The sequence below is a fragment of the Caretta caretta genome, chromosome 1, assembly GCF_965140235.1.
Source record: "Caretta caretta isolate rCarCar2 chromosome 1, rCarCar1.hap1, whole genome shotgun sequence".
Taxonomy (NCBI): Eukaryota; Metazoa; Chordata; order Testudines; family Cheloniidae; genus Caretta; species Caretta caretta.
This window is the reverse complement of record NC_134206.1, coordinates 139,475,596-139,497,271: the sequence shown is the minus strand read 5'-3', so window position 1 is coordinate 139,497,271 and position 21,676 is coordinate 139,475,596. Positions and strand designations below refer to the sequence as shown.

At 40.2% G+C, this 21,676-nt stretch overlaps 1 protein-coding gene across 8 annotated transcripts in view; it reads right to left on the bottom strand.

Annotated features, from left to right (window-relative positions):
* Window positions 1–21,676, bottom strand: part of BEND2 (BEN domain containing 2) — a 39,119-nt gene that overhangs the window by 5,905 nt on the left and 11,538 nt on the right. For 5 of the 8 annotated variants that reach the window (XR_007358122.2, XR_007358118.2, XR_007358121.2 and 2 more), the window contains 8 exons: window positions 16,292–16,446; window positions 13,508–13,579; window positions 13,231–13,305; window positions 11,073–11,177; window positions 6,961–7,486; window positions 5,155–5,355; window positions 4,088–4,209; window positions 2,161–2,377 (listed from right to left, as the gene is read on the bottom strand). Coding sequence is in view for 5 of the 8 variants with exons in the window: in XM_048862068.2 (XP_048718025.2) it covers window positions 2,161–2,377; window positions 4,088–4,209; window positions 5,155–5,355; window positions 6,961–7,486; window positions 11,073–11,177; window positions 13,231–13,305; window positions 13,508–13,579; window positions 16,292–16,446 (1,473 nt within the window). In the remaining 3 variants the exon portion in view is untranslated. Of the gene's footprint in view, window positions 1–2,160; window positions 2,378–4,087; window positions 4,210–5,154; window positions 5,356–6,960; window positions 7,487–11,072; window positions 11,178–13,230; window positions 13,306–13,507; window positions 13,580–16,291; window positions 16,447–20,214; window positions 20,406–21,676 lie in introns of those variants that run through there. The other 3 variants (XM_075131605.1, XM_048862078.2, XM_048862059.2) reach the window with 3 other exon arrangements.

Here is a 21,676-nt window from a genome sequence, read left to right as displayed (position 1 = left end):
TCTCAAACCACTTGACAAACTATACAAGATATGTGCACACTCATGAAATGAATCACTGTAGTTAGAACTAAAATTCAGCAGCTCTGGGATGGAATAATGATAGCTAGCTAGGCAGACAACCAGTGTGCAACATACTGAATGTGGAGGAGAGGAAGAAAAAAATTTAGCCAAGGACATGAAGCAAGCCCTGGTCTTACAAAAAGCATCATGGGATCCTCAGAAATCAAGGTCCTGTCTGTGTGACCCTTACAGTTGCTCCTTGAAGAGTTTTACATGCAGTAATGCAGAAAACTCCATGTATCTAAATGATTGCAATAATGCAGGTGGAACCTTGGATTCGGGAACACTAGGTATTTTAAACACAATGGCTTATTTTGCAAGCCACCCCAAGCAGCCAAAAAAATTATTTCAAATATATATTTGCTCTGCTGTATAGTAGCATAACAGAGCCTTTGTTATGCTTTCAGAAATGCTAGTTATGCAACTTGACTTGCTTCAGGACTGCTTCCTGTACTGTGTTATTTCATCTAAAAAAATAAATAAATAGTCCTTCCAAGAAATAAAAGCAGTGCTGCTTTCTGATAGTATTCAAACTTTGTGGGTGGAGAATGAAAATAGTATGAACATTCTTCTATATTACTCTGAAACTACTTCATTCAATGAAGAAGCGAGCCACACACTGAATAAAAGGTACATTATATTGTGACAAAGTTCCTCCTCTGCCTCTGCGGGTCCTGCGCTTATTGGCGGATTTGCTTGCCTCAGAGGTTCACAGCAGCCCTCAGTTTGGCCACTCTTGCTAGTGGCTCAAACCTGCCATGCACTCAGCTAACCTCATCACTGGCCAGCATGGGGGAAACGGAGAACAATCCCTGCAGTTGGGGACAGGGCAGATCCCTTTCCAATTTAGATCTTCCCTTCTGGTGTTTCTCACAGACCATGTCAACTCCTCCTGTGTCTGATCAGGAGTTGGAGGGATGAAGGGGGAACCCGGGCCCACCCTCTACACCGGGTTCCAGCTACAACTCTCTGGGCTACTTCCCCATTGCCTTCCCCCCAGCACCTTCTTTATCCACACTGCAGGATCTTCCTCCTAAAGCCTGATCACACTTGAACCCCTACTAACTGATGGAAGGTCCTTTTTAAACCAGGTGTCCTGATTAGCCTGCCTGCCATAATTGAATCTAGAAAGTTCTTAATTGGCTCTGGGTGTCTTGATTAGCTTGCCTGTCTTAACTGGTTCTGGCAGGTTCCTGATTGCTCTAGGGCAGCCCCTGCTCTGGTCACTCAGGGAAAAGAAAACTGTTCATCCAGTGGCCAATATATTTGCTTTCTACCAGACTCCTGTATCACACTGGTCTGGGTCTGTCACAATATGTAGCAAAAGAAGAGTCAATTACGAGGCCTGTTGAGTAAGAGGGTCCTGCCACCTCTTTTGTGGGCTGCTCAAGCCCTATACAAGTCCCACCCAACCAGTTGTCTCCCAGGGAACTGGCCACAGAGAATTTCCCCCAGAGATCTCTATAGCCATTACATGCCACATGTGGTATCTTGTTTTACTGTTGCATTTATAAACTGTGCACTTTTACTAATGGAAGAAAATAAAACAAGTTTTAAGGCTGCTTTTGGGATTATTTGGAAATTGTCAAAGTTTAGCACAGTGAAAGATCTGCCTGTCAGATTAGGATATAGAAAATTTCTCTGCCTCTTTAATATGCCAAGCTGCCTTGAAACATCTATTATTTCTCATATAAAGTGGGAAAATAGGGTAATAATGCATGAACTCTTGAAATGCTAGATGGACTAGTTCACAGATGAGATCGCCAATCTAATTATTCAGAAAAAAAGTGCAAATGTGTTTGTGATAAGGACATGGGTGGAGGAGAACACAGGTGGTCTGTTGCCAGAGTGTGTTTGCCATGGGGGGACATACTACCTATACTGAGGGATTGTCTTGGGAAAAATGGAAAGCAGTCCTGTAGGTCAGTAAACCCCATTTACCATTGTGTGGGATTCAAGGCACTGTATATCACAAATGATTTCACTTACCTGTACTTAAACTAGCGCAGTAGTTTTGGAATCTTAACATCTACTACTTCTCAATCAATTGTATAAAATGCAATTTGTGTTAACCCAGAAGATGAAAGTCTCCTAACTTACCCATTGGTTCCAAAGACTGTAGTTTATTGGATGAAGGTGCATGGAACATCTCAGGGACTTTATCCCATGTGGTATTCTGAAGTCTGTTTGTTGTTGAGCTGGTCATTTTCTGAGAGGATTGAGAATTGACTTCACTATCTTCCCCATTATAGTTTAAATCCACACAAATGGATGTGTCTGGAGTGTCAGCAGGTTTCTCCTTCCCTTCAGTAGTCTCCTGAAACACACAAATGGAGTTAACACATGCTTTGGGAGAAGTCTACCGGTTTTCCAGTTAAGTGTGTCAAATGATTTCTACATTATTAGGAATTAGATTCCCCAAATTTGAGAAATTGTTAACCATACGTTTCAACCACAAGAGCCACATGTCAGCCACTTGTTGAGGTCCTTGTGTAATGAGGCACTTTGGAAGCTGAGTTGCATGGATTTTCCAGGTGTTCTTGGGGTGAAATACCAGTGTGATGCAAAGGGGCTGGAAATATATGACCAGATATGTGAAGGCCTATAAGAATATACAGTGGAGGTACAGTCTTGGGGAAGCATAATCTAGATACGCTGAAGACCCAAGGATTGCAAGGTAGAGAGGAAAAATAAATAAAGTGAGAAATGCTGGAGGTCATGCCAGAGATACTTTGGGTGGAACTGTGACTATTATCTGTGAACAGTAGGAAGACAGATGACATCCCTGGTTTGAACTAAAGAGGCCAGAAGAACTATAGTGTAGGTAGAGTAGTTCTGATCCTTTTATTGCACCCAACACAAATCTCAGAGATATTACTTGCCAGGGAAACCTTTATAGCTAGTTAACAACTGCAGCATTGAATTCTGCACATCAAAATAACAGTTTAACTTGTAAGACACCTTTCCAACACTGTTTTGAGCCCCTAGCTATTGCAAAACAGTACAGGATATGAGAGTGAAATAATTGTCAAGGCTTCTGGGAAAGGATCCTGCTGTACACTTTTTTAGAGTAACAGAAGACATTGCTGAAGTCAGTGCAGATTGTTTTGGAAGGACACTGATTAAAGGGGTTTGATAGATGGGGATAAGAAGTGAGCTTTCATTCAATTTGCAATAATGTTAATAGACTATAAATAAATTAATTGGTAAATAAATTCCAGTGACATGGAGACAGTTTACTGTCCATCAATATGTTAAGATAAATTTGTGTGTCCCTAATAGTAGTGGTAAGATAAACAAAAGGGTAAAACATTTTCCATTAGTTTAACCAAACAAGGGCACTTGCAAATGGTTTTATTTAAATAGTTTAATACTGAAAAATGTAAGAAATAAAATACTTATTCATAACAGTTCTTATACAGTAATTTTTGCTAAAGGTTTTTTGTTTTTGTTTTTATCTTTATTTAAGTAAATATTCCTGCATGACCATTAAAAGTGTATTTGAGTTGATCCTTAATGAAGAGCTCTTAAAAATAAATTCTAACAAGGGATAATCTGCATTATTGATAGAAGTCGGGGGAGTGGCATAGCTAGTTATACAGGACCCCTATTCTGCAAAGATTTATGCATGTTCTTAAAGGGTTAGATGACTGGGAATAATTCAGATCACACAGGTCTTCTAATAACTAGCTACGTAAACTTTAGTAAGATTGGTAACTATTCTATAAAATTACTACAAGTTGCAACAAATTTTACTATCTATAGGCAAATATTACAAAATCCTAAAATGAAAATACAGTATGTGTGTGTGTCTTTTGTTAATACTGTAAAATATAAAAATGCTGACACTGTTCCACACATACCATTGTGACTGGAGTCAGTGGAGCTGTGCTGAACCACGACAAAATAAGTCCCGAAGAGTCTTAAATTATGGGGCTCAAGTGGTGAGGTACCTACTTATACATCTAATTCTGTAAGAAACCATTTACTCTCTCATTAATAACTATTAAACCTGGAGATGACTTACTGGGTTTATTTTGGTTTCACAGCGTAAGCAGCGGATCATGGCATTGACGTTTGTGATGCAGGTTTTCCAGTCTCTTCCATATTCACTCAGGTCATAATTTGGGAAATGAGCTGCAAGAAATTCTGCACACAAAATGTAGGAAGTCTTTTAAACTATGTGATAATAAAGAAGCACTAAAAAGATCTTTAGTCAAATAAGAGAACACAATGAGATAAATTTCAAGTGCTTACCAAGGTTGTGAATGAGGTTTAGATTTTAGCTTATATTAAGGAAATGTATGGTAGACTGGTACTTTTTCAAGACAGGCACAGTAAAACTTCTGCATCTCATTACAAAAATGAGATGCATCAGAAAAGTTTCCCTGTACCTGATACTGAATAATGAAAATGCTCCTTATTTCTTAGTAGATACACGGAAATTGCCAAACAAACTACCTATCAATAGAGACGACAGGACAAGCAAACGGGCTAACATATATCATTCTTATGAACTGTGGTTTGCTTTCTGCCAAGACAGAATAAATGAATGCCTGATTTGTGAGTCTTACAAAAACGAGTAGCTAGTGCGTACATAGGTGGGCACATGTGGGTTTGGGGCTGGGAAGGGCATTTCTCAAAATGTTGCCACCCTTACCACTTTTCAAAAAAAGGAAGAAATGGAGGGTTAGGAGAAAAATGCTGACACGTCCATTAACTTGTGTCCTATGTGTGTTATGGCCTCATAATACAAAATGAATATGATCAGCTCTGATTGATTAATGAGAAAAATATGAAATTAGAGTCATCAGAGAAACTACCATACATATTGAAAGAGTTTACACTGAGCATTTGAGGGTAAATGTTAAGGTAGATAATAGTTGAGGGTAAATGAGGGTAGATAAAAGTTCCCCACAGAACCCAAAGGTGCACAGTCGAGCAATATTCACTACCAGGTAATGTAATAGTTGCTGGATAACAAGTCACAAACAGGCAGATTGAAGGACACAATGCAAGGTTCATAATTTAAGAATTCAAGAAAACTGCTAAAGGAAGAAAAGTGAACTCTGTATGTTTTGTAAGTTAGCATACCTCTAACTGCAGCAACCTTATTAGGATCCAAAGTTCTGCGCCCCCGTGCACTGACACCCATAATGCTACACAGCAATGTTTCCTTGGGGAACAAGACACGGACTAGGTAACGTGCTGCATACTTCGGTTTGGTCTTTTGTCGGGCTTTCATCAAATAGTTTCCAAGAACCTTTACATTTCTCTTTGGGTCACCAACATATTCTTTGTAAAGCAAAAACATTTTTTAAAAGATTAGCACAAATCTGTTAAAAGAAGGAGCTCTTCCCCAAACCAATTTCTCTCTTTACCTTTATCACATAGTAAATTCATATTTCCTAACCTTTCATTACCAAAACTAGATCTACTATATATTCTCTATCTTTGCACTTACAGGAGACGCAGAAATAGCTTCGGTCAGTATCTTCAGACGGAATTAGCATTCTTAGCTCACTCATATCAAGCACCCAAAATTGATTAAATAATAGTAATAGCATTTTTTAAAAGCATTTAAATGCGTACGAGACAAAATTTTCAGAATGACCTACTACGTGCAGATACTTGATTTTCAAGGAAACATCTCACAAAGGTATCGGGTGTGAGTGTCCATTTTATTAGGTGTGCACAAGCAGAAGTTGAGGCACCTTTGAACACTTTACCCATTATTTATATTACTCTTCACTCACAGATTCACTTATTTTTTAAACTCCAAAAAATGTCCCCTTCCGCATGACTCAGCGTATATATGTATATCATGGAGGGACTTAACATCTGCCTGTGTCATGTGTGCTTACCTAGAACATAAGAACAGCCCTACTGGGTCAGACCAAGGGTCCATCTAGCCCAGTATCCTGTCTTCCGACAGTGGCCAGTGCCAGGTGCCCCAGAGGGAATGAACAGAACAGGTAATCATCAAGTGATCCATCCCCTGTCACTCATTCCCAGCCTCTTATGGTGAAATGGTTCATGGAGCTCTTTTTGGTGATCCACAGAATTAAACATTTTAGAAAAATAAGTACTGGAGCATTTGGGGGGGAGGGGGGAGGGGAAAGGGGGTCGGGTCTCTCTTACAAAACAGTCCACAGAATGAAAATATTAGAGAACCTCTGCCTTATCCCACTCAAGAATTAGCATTCCTTACACACAAAACAATTAAGCTGCTTTCTCAAATGCAGAACCTACTGTAAGTTATGTTCCACACCTTGCTTTATAGATGACATATTCTTTACAGAATTATCGTCAGTATTCATTATATATGAGAATACTTAGTTTTCACATGAAAGCATTACCAAGGAAATCCTTAGATTTAGAGAAACTCTAATATGCTGCACTTCCATTGTAATGGCTGCTGAGATTTTACTGATGCATATTGGCTTGCAGGGAGTCCTAGCTGTTCTGTACCACTGGCAGCATGAAAAAAAAACTTTTATCAGTAGGACAATGAAAGAAGAAGAGGGCTCATTCTTAATGCAATCCTGAAGCATAATATCTGCTGTAAACTAAGATTTGTTAAAGTGCCCAAGTTATTCTGCACATCAGAATAATCAGTAACATGTAAGAATCAATTGAGTATTTGTGTTAGTACAGTGTACATACTAACTTTTTGAATATTTGACTTCAAGTGTTAAAGTGACTTCCTGTATATCATGCACACCCAATAGCTTTATTCAGAAAGCTTTAAATATTAATCCACTTTTAAAATGCAAAAGGAGAAAGTCAGCTCTGCTCATTTATTTTTGTTAAAGAAAAAAATTGAGAGCCTTATACATGCATTTTATTCACTGTAATTTTCCACTGTACTATACTGAGCATATGTGACTTGTAACTCACCAAAACTAGGATTGATAGAGACAGAAGAAGATGGCAGTTCTTTACTAATATTCGCACTTCCCGGTGAGGCCCGGTAATTCATCATCATGGTGTTTCTCCCCAAACTGGTTTCAGATGGAGTTGGCATCACCGACGACACCATTGGGGAACCCACTGCTGAAGGTGCAACATTGGTGGTGCTTTCCATGACTGTGGTTACGAGATTTGGTTGTGGAGGAAGGTCAGGGATCCTGTTAGCCACTGTGTATGGTGGATGCAGTGAGTGAGTGGAGACTATAGTGGGTAGGGGTGGGCTTTGCCTAAGCACAGGTTGTTGCGATTCAAGTTGAAGAGTTTGTTGAACCGGTTTTATTGCAGAGTTGGCCTGGAGATGGCTCTTTTGTAGCCTAACCCTCATTGATGGGCTATGCCCTGCTTGTCCCGGGGAAGAGATATGAAGACTTGACTCTCTTTCCATTGGTTTCTGTACTCTAATTTTTCCATGGGATAAATGATTGGAACTTCTGTATGTAAATCCAATGGGCCTCTGCAAATGTGATACGAAAACAATAATTAAGGTAAAATTGCACAAATCTGTTTTGTTTTTTTCCTTCATGAACGAGAGATTAGATCTCATCCTAAGCATTTAGCATTAACTATAGTCTTTTCATAAAGATAGCTCTGACTTCTTGACCATGAATCTAACTACTGCATATTTTTCGGTCTCTACCTTCACTCGTTTCCACAGTCCAGACACCAACATAGCATTATTCTCTTGTGTTTGCATCCTGATTCTAAAGTTCTTCCCAATCACCTGCTAGCATAACAATCCTTCAAGAGCTAAATAAATAGCTGAGGAACAGACTGTACATATATTAGTAGTTGATAATGGGCATAGTTTTGTACAATATTTGCTGAAAAATTCATCAGTTGGTGTCACCGACCTGTTGAGCTATAAGTTGATGCTCCTGCTGCTGCATTAAAGGCAAAACATTTGGTTTTGCACTTTTTATTTTGGTTGGTTTCTTTACAATAAAGTAGGCCAGAACAGTTTTGTTTTGTCTCAGCTGGACACCCTTTTATCTGTTTGATGCATTAGAAGTGCAGGTCCTATTTCGGCTGGAAGATGTCATGATGACTGGAAATGATTTGTGAAGTGATGACATTAAGGCAGTAGTGGGCAACCTGCGGTCCATCAGGGTAATCTGCTGGCGGGCTGTGAGACAGTTTGTTTACATTGGACTGTCCACAGGCACGGCTGCCCGCAGCTTCCAGTGGCCGCGGTTCACCATTCCTAGCCAATGGGAGCTGTGGGAAGTAGCACGGGCCACAGGGACGTGCTGGCCACCTCTTTCCACAGCTCCTATAGGCTGGGACTGGCGAACTGTGGCCACTGGGAGCTGTGGGCGGCCATGCCAATGTAAACAAACTGTCTCACCGCCCGCCCCGATGGGCTGCAGTTTGCCCACCACTGCATTAAGGGAATAAAACTGGAGCAATTGAAAGAAATAATAGGTGTTACTAAAAATGCTTTAGTTTCAATTATTAACGTTTTGGAGAAAGAATGCCTTTGTGAAACTATTAAACAACAACAGTTATGGAATAAGCGCTAAAAATATACATTCTCCAAGACACCCAACAACTCTTCCAGCAAAAACAGGGGAGGTCAGAAATGACAACAGTGATTTGTGGCCTGAACAACATGTTTTACTATCAGAGACTAAAGGAGCTCAATCTAATTTGTTTATTAAGGAGAAGTTTAAGAGACAACTTGATCATGGCCTAAAATTACCTACCCATGGAGAAGCTATCTGAAACTAGAGGATTCTTTAGTTTAAAAGTTGAAGTCAGTAAAGTTCAAACTGAAAATAAATGTAATTTTTAACCGAAAAAATAATTAACTATTGGAACAGATGATACAGGGATGTGATATGTGTTCCATCACTTGAAGTCTTTAAATCAAGACTAAAGCCCAGATCCACAAAGGGACTTAAGCACCTAAGCCCCAGATTTAGATGCCTAAGTCCCAGTTTTAGGCAGCACTGCAATCCACAAAACTCCCCTTCACTGCCACCTAACCCTGTGGGTGCCTACACTCACCTCAGCACCTAAATTTCCAGATAAAAGTTTCCCAGGGGCCTATGTTTCTGGGTGTGCACACTGCTGCCTCACACTACGTGTCCAGATGTCTATTTCTTATCTAATCCCAGTGTGACGCATGAAGCAGAGCAGGACATCATCTATCTTCCCTGCAGGACCTGGTCTGGTAGGCATGCTCTGAGCACACCTAGTAGATCAGGACTGATTCAATATCCAGGAGGAGGAGGAGGAAGAGAAAGTGGTGGTACCCACTTTATAACTTTTAGCACAGTAGTTACAGCACTCAGCCAGGATAGGGGAGACCTAGATTCAATTCTCCCCCTCTCTGCCAGAGGGGGAGTGTAATGGGGTGTACAAGCCCCCCCACACTGGAAAGAACAGGGCTAAAGCGCTACTCTGGGCCCAGCCAGCCTTGCCCCAGGATACTCACAATGTCTGCACAAGCTAGAGGAGGAAGTTAAAAAGAGGAGCAGAGTAGCTCAGCGGCAAGCAGATAATGGAAGTGAGCTGCCTGCGCCCTTGGAAAGAAGCACCACAGGAGCTCTTGCTGCCTGAGGCATGGTGATAGTGGCCTGACCAAGCGTATAAAGAAGGGACCTTTGACTCTCTGAAGGCAGAGACTTTATTTGTGTTTTAGCTATTTACTTTACCCTGTAGGAAAAGAGGGACAGGTAGGAAGTATCCAGGGAGTCAGCCACATAGCACCCTAAGGTGTAGGACTTAGCTGGCTACCATTGGGCCCTGGATCAGAGCCCAGTCGAGAGAGTAGACCAAGGCTTCCCCTACCAACTCCTAAAGTGGGACGACTATGGAAGTCTGTCCCTTTGCAGAGAACCTAACTGGGGGAAGACAGTGAAGGTACAAAGGTCCAGACCACAAGACTACAGGGGAAGCCCTGAATCCCTCACTGAATTCTGAAGACTTCCCCATTATTGGACCCTTGATACATAACCCAAAAGGAGTGAGCTACCTGGCTGGAGAGCTGAGTCACTAAAAGGACAGACTGCTGCAGGGTGGAGCTGTATTAAGAAAGGGGTCTTCCTCTTGGGCCTCCAACTTGCCACACCCCTGCACAGTCACTAGGCAGCACTGGTGGTGAGTGTTCCCCTTCCCAGAGAGAAGGGATTTGAACAGGAGTCTTCCAGCTCTCAGGAGAGTGCTCTAACCACTGAGATATTCTGATTTGGGCTTTTCTCAGTCTCCTCTATTGATGCTGTTCTACTGTGTATAAACAATGCAATAGCTATTGGAGCAGGGAGACTTCACCCTCAGTCTCCCACCTCCCCGGTGGGTGTGCTAAACCACTGGACTTAACTCTCTGGTCCAATGACTCTGTATTTATCCAAAGCGCCACAGCTTCAACAGGACAGATGGAGGGAGCCCCACATTAGAATATCCTATAGCTCAGGAATTAGAACACTCTTCTAAGAGGGCTGGGAGATCCCTGTTCAAATCCTCTCCCTCAGGCAGATGGGGGAATTGAAACTCCCACATGAGGGTCTCCCACATGAGTTCTATAACCACTGGTCTAAAAAGTATAAGATGGGTGGACCACCACCTCCTGCCATCTCCCTCCATTTGTATGGAGTAAGACTGGCCCCTCACTCATTCCTTCAAGAAATGGTTTCATAGATTCCAAGGCCAAAAGGGACCACTCATCCAGTCTGACCTCCTATATAACAGAGACATAGAACTTCCCCAAAATAATTCCAAAGCATAGCTTTTAGAAAAACATCCCATCTTGATTTAAAAATTGTCCAACATGGAGAATCCATCACAACCCTTGGCCGCACTCTCAGGCCACCAAAAAATTTGTCCTGAAGAACCCGACCTAGCCTACTAAATTGACTCTGGCTGCTACTACACCGATAGAGGACTGAGCTCACGAATGCCAAGTAGTATATAATAACCTGCCTCTAATGGATGCTAAATCCACTTCTGACCACAGTGGAAGGTGAGGAGAGAGTTTAACCCTCTAATTTCTACTCATGCTTGAAAAGGGACTCTGAACATTTCAGATCTTTAATGCTCACAGGTTTGAGGAGCAATGGCTTCATCCGGGTGTGTTGCATTTCTGAAACCTTTCGATGAAGCAGATCAAATTTCTTATCCAACTTCTGAATGGCATCATACATGGCCTGGCAATAAACGTGAAATTAATGGAATTTTTCTACTTTTAGAGGAAAAGTAAATAAAAAGCACTACATTTAAATTTGACAAAAGCAAGGAAGTCTCATTAAGGTTGAAGTTCCTTCCTTAAGTCTAAACTTTGCAACAGTTCAGTGGATAATAAATACGCTTCATAAAGTGAATTATAGGCTGATTTACTTATGCACCACAAGGAAAAATAACCACAGGCTAATTTCAAGCTTGAAAAAGCATGCTTCTTTTGGAAGATCTAATTTCAGGGAAAGACTTACTCTTGCTGTTTTAACATCCTGCTGCACATGACCGGAATTGAACGGTTGTTCTTCCTACTGAGCCCAATATACAGCTGATTTTTATCTAATATAATGGTGCATTTTATTTCACATTGAAGAGATATCAAGCAAACTCAGAAATAGACAAGTGGCACAAGAAGAATTATTATGTGTTATCTGAAGAGTCATACTACCTTTAAATCATAGGCTTAACACTACTTTATGGGTAGTTAGAGACCTTTAAAAATAGAATTCTCTCTTTCCAAATACGTGGCTGAGATACTGATAAATAGCTCATGAGGTATTGATTTCTACATCACTGATGGGAAATATACCTTGGAGGAATCTGTATTCCAAAGTAAGATGACAAGTGTAGGTGCTCCAGAGAGCAACAGTTTCAGCTCCAAGCCTCAAAATGATTATAATGCTGAAATCAATTGCATACCCATTGATTACACTCAAGGGAAAAAAAACACAAACAGAATTTGAAAAACACTTAGTTGGTTGAAAGTAGCCAGAACATTTTGGCTGATTTTCAGTCTTTTTTCAAGCTCAGAAATTTGAGTCTCCCACAGATTTAAAAATTGACTTTGCCTTACTTGGAGAATTCGATATGAAAGTTTTAAAGTAACAGTACTGTAAAGACCCTAAAGACCCCAACATGTCATAGATATAAGAGCCATGTAAACCAAACTGGCGTTCAAAGGCCAACAGCTGTCCATACATACAAACTTAGGAAAATCACACACCTGAACAATTTTGTCTACTATTATTACTAGTAACACAGAAGGTTACTGAACTAAATGAGTAGAGAGGAAACAAGTTGTGTTTTCAGAGTATATGATCAGTAGCACTGTTTCCAAAGCACAGTCAGTTTCTGCTGCTTTTTGTGTGGTTCTATCACACAACAATTCGGGAGAGAAAGAAATTTTTAAAAAGAATAGAAAATGTGGCTATAAAACCAAATTTGAAAAATAAAATTAACTAGATTTCAAGTTGATGCTATTGCTTTAGTAACAATAGCCCTGCATAAATTGAGACTCCAAAGCACCATGAAATGCCTCAGCATAATAAGGTACAATAAAAGCTTAAATTGTTGTGTATTAAAAGCAATGTACAATGGCCTAATCATGCAGCCCTGGTGCAAGCAGTAAGGCATACATGACATTAATTAACATTTAGCTGTAAATCACTCCAGAAGGAGATGCTCCCTAAAGGACAGAGGGCCAACCCATTACTTTAAGGAGTAGCCCTACTATAACTGGTCACCTGTATGAGTAAGATATTCATTTAGTTTTAACTTCACTGGTGCAGTTATTCAGCTTGCCAGTTACTACTTCAGATAACATAAGCAATCAATTCTCCTAATTCAGCCTGAATAACAAGATTCTGAATAAGGTAATATTCTAAAAGCAAACATCAGATGCCTTCAAAATCTATATGCCAAACATTTCCCATTACCTTGCAATTCCTTGAAGTAAATCAATGGACTCTGTATTACATATGTTGTATTACTACTGACCTTTGGAGACACTCTCAGGTTAATTACATTGTAAAAGGCTCAGTGGCTGCATATAAAAAAGTCAATCAACAATAAGCAAAATGCATTTACAGTTAAGTCAAGTGAAGTTTATAGAAATGAACAACTGGGTGCAATAGAGTTGCAAATTGCTGTTATAGTAGCACATATACAGGGATAGAAACAGGACATAATTTTGCCTTGTTTTTTTGCAGAGGTTTATGAACTATTTCGAAGATAAAAATGTGGTACCTGACAATAGTTGAGGACTTCCATAAGGGTTTTCTGCTGATCTCCTGTGTAGGACGCTTCAGAGACAACACTTCCCTGTTTCATTTCAAAATAAAGAAGCTAAGCTGAAACTTAAAATCATAATGCTTTGCAGCCAGAAACATATACAGAGAAACACCGAGCTTTAGGATCTCATATCATGGTAAAAAAACAAACAAAGCTGTTTTTGTAATGAACCCCCAAAGCAACAGTCATTACCAACAAAAAAAGCAATAAAAAAATAAATAAAAAGACTTACACATTCATAATCTGGTTCATATTCATAAATAACGCTTCCACCATCTTCATATTCTGTTTCCCTGGATCTTATCTGGAAAAAAAATATTTGGAAACATGTAAAATTAGGAGCAATCACAGAATACAAGGCATAAAACAGTCTAGATGAGGGATTCTCAATCTTTTCTTTCTGAGGCCCCCCCAATATGCTATAAAAACTCCACGACCCAGCTATGCCACAGCTATATGCTTTTCTGCATATAAAAATTTGGGCCAGCGTTAGGGGGTAGCAAGAAGGCAAGAGCCCAGTGCTCCATGCCACAGGGGGCCCTGTAAAACTAAATTGCTCAGGATTCAGCTTCTGCCTAGGGTCAGAGCGAGTGGGGCTTAGAACCCCAGGCTTCAGCACCATGCAACGGGGCTTCGGCTTTCTGCCCTGGGCCCAAGCAAGTGTAATGCTGGCCCTGCTTGGCAGATCCCCTGAAACTGGCTGGCGGCCCCCCAGGGGCTCCCAGACCCCTGCTTGAGAACCACTGGTCTAGATGACCTATATATTTTTCTGGAACCCAAGGCACTGGCTTAATATATTAAGTATAGCAACTAATGAGGAGGATGTTTTCAAACACCGCAGATTAATATATATTTGTTCTAGTATTAGTCACATTGTAACTGTGACATAAGTTTTCAAGTCAGTTTTCCTTTATAGGGATTACAAATATATATACATATCCATGTACATTTTATTGACACTTGAGTTTATTAATAAGTAAAGAAACAAAATCCACATTTTTCACATCTTGTAAGGTTTACTTGCTGCATGTCTCTCAGCAAGGACAAAGCTACCCAATTTCACTTTTGTTTGTAGTCAGTTACTAGTCAATATCACTTTCAATTACTCATGTCCTAAAACAATGGAGAAGTGTTTAGGCTGCAGGGAATGGTTATTTAAAAAATTCACTGCAATTTAAAAAAAAAAAAAAACCTGAAATCTTTCCACTGACTGTTTCACAAAAAACTTATTTTTTTACAACTAAGGCCTTGCCACTATGTAAACAGATTTAACTTATATCAGTTTTTAAACAGATTTAGTTAGAACCAGTGCAAAACCATGTTAGATGTTCTTATTTTGGTATATCTTAAAACTGTTCTTATCTCAATTTAAATAGTTCTGATCAATTTAGTGAATTATTTGTATTTTGGTAAACCCTAGAAGCCAGGGCCCCATTGTGCTAGACAATGTACAAACATCTGTCAGGTTTAATATCAATTTAAGAATGTCTGCAAAGCCTTTTGTAATGGTTTAAATGAGTCAATTTAAAAGTCAAACATTTGTTTAAATCAGTGCAACTTTGCTTGCAGACAAGTCTTTATATGTTGGGGTAAACCTGATCTGACACTGGGTGTCCTTGTACTCCTGAAACATTAACGTTCTTTGGCATGGCTCTTGGAGCAGTCACTATTGCTATGCAAGGATGTGGCTGGAGAGTTAAAGGGTGGCCTTTCCCATAGGAATGTAGGGCTCCATGAATGTTTTCAGAACAGAATGCTACTTACGATAGCTAGGAGCAGGCTCTAGGTTATGTGATGCTAAAGTGGATGTAAAAAGTTAAAAATAAAGATCTTTTGTTTAGCACAAGCTCTTCTTTCATTAATGTGAAGAACAAAACAGCCAGGGCCTGGTTTCTTCTTCAGGAAAGACCATTTTAAGTAAAATAGCAGACACAACAAAACATGCAGGTAACAAAAGAGCCCATGGGAAGTGCCTCTTCAGAAGCTAGGGGAAAGAGGTATGTGTACACTGTTATTAAAAACCTGTGGCTGGCCCATACCAACTGACTTATGCTCTAGGACTCTGTGAGGTGGAAGGATCCCAGGGCTTAGGCTGTAGCCTAAGCCTGAACACCTACCCTGCAATTAAACAGCCCTGCAGCCTGAGCCCTTTGAGCCCAAATCAGCTGGCACAGGCCAGCTGCCAGTTTTTAATTGCAGTGTACACATGCCCATAGTGTCCCTTGTTATATGAAAATTTCCTGTAGACAGGAATCAACAGTGCCACCCGGTGGAGAAAGAGACTTAAAAAATTAAAATAAAGATGCTCATTTTACATGTAAGACGTGAGAAGCCCTTCTTGTCCAGCATAAACTATTTTGCATTTGATTTTTTTTTAATTACACCAAATTTCTGTCACACTACTCAAATGAAAAACTATAAAATGTGTAATATTGGCAGAGTTCAAATATAATCTGGCGCCCTGTTTTAGTACTGACAAGACCACTTTGTTGATATTTAAAATGTAAACTTTTTTTTTATGTTCTTCAGCTGGCCATTAAAGTATAGCTCTGTGCTATGAGCCAAGTTCTGCCCACAGATATGCATCAATGTGCGAGATGCATGGTCTATTTTTGGATATAGTTTGCCCAATAATTTGCCCATCAGTAACAGGTAAGGAAGGATGATTGGTATCATTCCATCTCGAAACCTGTGGGAAAGGAAGGAAGCGTCCCTAATGTATCCTACTTTTTAGAAGAATATGAGCTTGCATGTCAAAGGTTTGCTTGCAGGACCAATCCTTAGAGTGTCAGCTTTTCAGGAAAGGAGCTGTCTCTTCCTCTGCGCATGTACAATGCCTACCAATATGGGGCTCCAACCCTTATAAAAGCTTCTTGACACTACCGTAATACAAACAATAATAATCCACAAAAGGGGGAAGTATATAAGACAATTCTCTCACATGAGAACTGGAATTGCTAATAGCAGTGCAATTTGCCTGAAAAAGCAGAGCAAGTGTTTGTTTAGCTACACATACCATGCTATTTCTCACCAGAGAGGGGGTAAGTCGTCGTCTTTTATGCAAAAAAACATACTCCATTTCTTCTGGGTTCTGACCATCTCTCTGCACACCTGCAGAATGGCTCATCTGTGACACCACTGGCTCACTCAGTACTGACAAACCTTCCCCTCCTACAAAAGCCAAAGTTAAAAGAAAGCATGTTAGAAAACTTCTCCCACTGAATTGACATGAACTGTTTCAGGGAAATTCTATGGCCTGTATTATACAGGAGGTCAGACTAGATTATCACAATGGTCCCTTTTGGCCTTGGAATCTATGAATTAGACATCTGTCATGAAAAGCAAGAACAATAGCTTATTTTTAAAACTGCAGCATCCTGGCCATTTAAGGTTAATTACTATCTAACTACGTATCAAGCACTAAATTATTTGCTCATTTTATCCTCTAATTAACTTTTATTAAACTTTATTCCTTCCAATTCCTCCTCAAAATGCATTTCATTTGCCATACTTTCCATTGTTGACTTTCACTCCTGAGTACCTACGCCTCTTCTTGCCTTATCTCATTCTTCATTTAAAACCCTCCCCACAACAAAAACCTAGGAATCAGAATTTAAACGCATTGTTCACAACACGATACAGAACTCACCGTTATTTGTATTTTCTTTACCCTCATCTTTCCCTTCCCTAAGTATTCACTCTGTTTATCACCTTCAATTTTTGAGCGTGTTTATCTCTGTGAAGAGCCGTGTGAAGAAAAAGGTCTGGTCCTAATCCCTGCCCCAAAAAGTTGATGATCTAGAGCAAACTAACTGATGTTGTTTGATAAACATTTAACAGCAAAACTGTACATCTGCAAACAAATGCTTGACATTGGCCAACTTCTATTTTAATACTTTTGTAACTTTTACATGACTGAATTAAGTTTGCCTGCAATTGATAGAAAAAAAAAAAGTTACTGCTTCTTGAAGGAGAATCATATGCCAGATTTTATCCTAAACTTTACAACCAAGTTAGAGGGCCCATCTCAAGTCTCCTTTGAACTGGCACAAAGGGAATTAAAAATAGGGACAGGAAAGGAAGGGCTAACAGGTGATGTGATCCTGGCTGGCAGCGTTGCTCCTTGAGAGCTGCTATCTGCCAGTGCAAGTCCCCTTGTTATCTTGTGCTTCCTCATTGGTTTTTTTGTATTTCATCTACTAGCGCTCATCTTATACTTATCAGAGGGGTAGCCGTGTTAGTCTGTATCCACAAGAACAACAAGGAGCCCAGTGGTACCTTAAAGACTAACAGATTTATTTGGGCATAAGCTTTTGTGGGTAAAAAAATCCACTTCTTCAGATGCATGGAGTGAAAATTACAGATACAGACATAAATATACTGGCACATGAAGAGAAGGGAGTTACCTTACAAGTGGAGAACAGTGTTGACCAACACTTAGGCTGTAAGCTGTTTGGGACAAGGACTCTTTTTTTGTTATGCATTTGTACAGGGCCTAGAGGAATGGGGCGGCCCTGATCTCCCGTTGCGATTCCTAGCTTCTATTGATTTACAAACAAATAATTATTAATATACATGAGGCTCTTTCAACTTGCAACATGATTGGGGGTGAAACGGAGAAAAGAGTGTAAAGTCACCTATGTTCTCACCTCAAAGATGCACCATATGCTGCTTGAGGCCACTTGGGGATCTAGCCCATAAAGTCCAGAAACACAGTTTAAACTAGTATGGATGACTTGCAACACAGACAATGCAAAAGACTGCTCGTCTCTCTCTCGCTCACATACACACACCCCCCCCCTCCTGCTCTGCACTGACTCAGCAAATCATAGGCCTAATCAATTTCACCTCTCAGGCAGTGGGAATGTCTCTCACCTCTTCATTCTGACCTTACTACTTCCCCTCTAGCAACCTAAGGTCCCACAAATCATAAGAAATTCCTGTATGATGGAAGTTCTGTCATGTCTCTAACTACATCATCAAAAACAATGACACTACAATTACATACAAATTCTATGCTACGGTTGCAAAGTCAAGCACTGAGAAGGTATGACATGCCAGTTTAAGACTGTCCATAAACATTTTTGGAAACTTTGCAGCAACCCTTTAGCAAATTCTACTGAGCATCTGCAAATGGCAATTTCCAATGGCTTGGAACTCTGGCAAATCTTCATGGATTTTCATAGGGAAAGCGAAAGGCATATCTCAGCCTCCAAGCCTATTCTCCTGCCAAAATTTCCAGTTCCTACCTCAAACCCTAAAAGTAGAAGAACTCTTCAAAGAAAAAGCTCTTAAAAGAAACAGCTGGAGGCAAAAACATTAGCAGAATTACTTATTTCTGCCTAATTTTATTATTTGTATTACTGTAGCACCGAGAGCCAGTCTGGACCAGGACCCCATTGTGCTAGGTGCTGTAAAAAAAGATGGTCTCTGCCACAAAGATCTTACAATCTAAGTATAAGACATGAGGTGACAGATAGATAGATACAGACAAACTGATGGGGGAGTACAAGGAAACAATGAGACAATACTGGTTAGCATGACAGGCAGTGGTCTCAGCACACCAGCGGCCTAACCATAGCCAATCTTTTTGCAGACATTATGGCAAAAAAAAATTTTAAGAAGGTATTTTATGGAGAACAATGAAGTGGCTTTGCAAATGTTTATAGGGAGCTGCTCCCAAGCATGAGGAGCAGCATGGAAGAAAGAAGAAAGATAGTTGTTGAAAAATGTAACAAGTGGACAATAGACACTGGCAGCATTGGCCAATCTGAGACAGAAGTCAACATCTTGATAGTGAATGAGAGATGATAGTTAGAGACAGGATAGGACATGAACGGCTTTGTAGGTGCAAACAGAGCATAGCACAATGGGGCAGCCCTGATCTCCCATTGCAATCCCTAGCTTCTACTGATTTACAAGCAACAGTTTATGCTTGATGCAATAAAAAAAAGGGGAGCCAGTGGAGGGATACGAAGATAGGAGTGATGTGGTCAAAGTGATGGATTAGGAGAATTCTCTTTGTAGCAGCAGTCTGAATGGATACTAAAGGGGCAAAGCTGCATTTGTCAAAGCCAGAGAGAAAGACATTGCAGTAATTGACAAGTGAGATGATGAGAGTTTTAGCGGTGTGAAGGGATATCAAAGGTAATATTTTAAAGATGTTATGCAGAAAAAAACCCCAATATCTAGACATAGCCTGGATGCGAGGACTTACAGAAAGGTCCAAGATGGAGATAACAGCTAGGTTACAGGCCTGAATGACAGGCAGGACTGTGGTGTTGTCCACAATGATCAAGAAAGGAGGGGATGGGGAAGCGGGGGGTATGATTAAGAACTCTGGTTTAGCCATGTTGAACTTGAGCTGATACCTAGATATCCTCAAAGAGGTTCAGAGATAGACAGACGGACACTTCAGTTTGGACAGAAGACAGGTCTGGAGTGGAGAGGTAGATCTGAGAGTTGTCAGGGTGGAGATGGTAGCTGAATTTGCGGATGAGATTACTCAGAGATAAGGCATAGTACAAGAAGAGAAGGGGACCAAGGACACAGCCCCATGGACTCCCAGAAAATAACTTCATTCTTGAAAATTGCTGAAGCACTTTTCCTGAAACTTTTATTAAAAATATATCAGCTTAATCCAGAAAACAAACATGGACAATTTCAGTCCAAATGGTTAAGCCTGGAAAAGTTATTTTGATGCTGACAGACCAGATGTCAGCTCATGACAAAAGCCCAGGGCCTCAGTGAACAATGACAAACCCATAGCCGGAAACCAGTCCGACTTAAATAGACATTGGTGTTATAAGAATGTGTTTAGACTTTATGGAATGCTTGTAGGATGCTACATGTATTAATCCTACATATACTATCTGTATCTCATGGTATAAAGTTATATTGAGTGTTTGTGTTGTAAACCTCTGTAATTGTGTAACTCACCAAACAAGAAAAGCAGCATTAATGAAGGTAAAGTGCTCGTCCTGCAAACAAGATGGCCCAATGAAGGCAAATGAAACATTGTGTAGCATCAAAGGACAGAGACCTTCTTGACTGCATTCCTCACTCCCTGCAGGAAGGGAAGGCGTGTGCATGAACTCATCCCATCAGCTTGGATTCTGGAGTGAAGGGGATAAAAATGCCTGACAAGGAGAAACTGGGTGTCTTTATGCGGTCTGGACTCTAAGAGGCAAAGATTCCTAAACACAAGGAGGAAATCCCCATGATGCTTAGCTTGGGTCACCCCTAGAGGACATATAGAGCTGCTTATTATAGAAGCTTATATTACCTTTTTAAATCTAAGACTGTAACTCATTTGTGCGTATGCTTCCTGTTTTAACTTTGTAAATAACTTTATTTCTTTTCTTACTTAATAAATCTTTGGTTAGTTTATTACAGGATTGGCTACAGGCATTGTCTTTGATTTGAGTACAATCGACCTAAGATGACTGGTCCTTTGGGACTGGAGTAACCTGAATATTGCTGTGATTTTTGGTGTAAAGTGACCATCTACCATATAGTCCAGCTTGCCTGGATGGCAAGATATACTGGAATGCCCAAGGGGACTGTCTGTGACTTGAAGTTAAGACTGTTACAGTACTTTAGGAGTTCACACTTGTTACTGGGTTGGTGAAATATAATTATAGAAAATACAACCAGTTTGGGGATTCTGCCCTTCTTTTTGACAGTCTGCCCTGAGGCTGGCGCTCTCAGCTGTGAGCCACTCAAGACAACATGACAGTTAACAGCTGAAAACGGGCTTTTAATTGTAAGTGCTGGACACCCTCAAATGGAATAGCTGCCAACTTTTACTTACTATGACAGCAGTCTTTAAAAATTCCTTACTTGCCTGCTATTTAAAAACACCCACCACCAACCCACCATTTGGAGGGGGGGGGCACGCTGACAAAATGATCATCATGCTCCCTCTGCTGATTCTGAAATAATAGTTAAATTATCCTCCGAGACTTGGGCTGACATCCATCTGTCGCTGCTGGTTCACAAACAGATGACCTGGCATGTTTGTTCTGCTGTATTAGAAAACAAAAACAAACAAAATACCCCTCACTATAGCTGGGGAGAGATGAGGAAAAGAAGGGATAGGGAATATCAATGTGTTTTCAAGTGGAAATCTACAAAAACCAAGAGTAAACTTTACTGTCAAGCAGAAAACAATAGAAAAAAACAGTGTCAGTGTTATGAAAACATGGGAGATGGCTTGGATCCACTGAAGAGACATCCTGACTATAATCACTTTATTGTGTTTAGGACCCTTTTATGCAATGCTTGTTTTGTCCATTTCCCAGGCATGGATGGTAATTTTGCTTTTTTAAAAATGTTTTGCTGAATACACTAAACCAGTGATACTCAGACTGAGGCTCGCGAGCCGCAAGTGGCTCTTTAA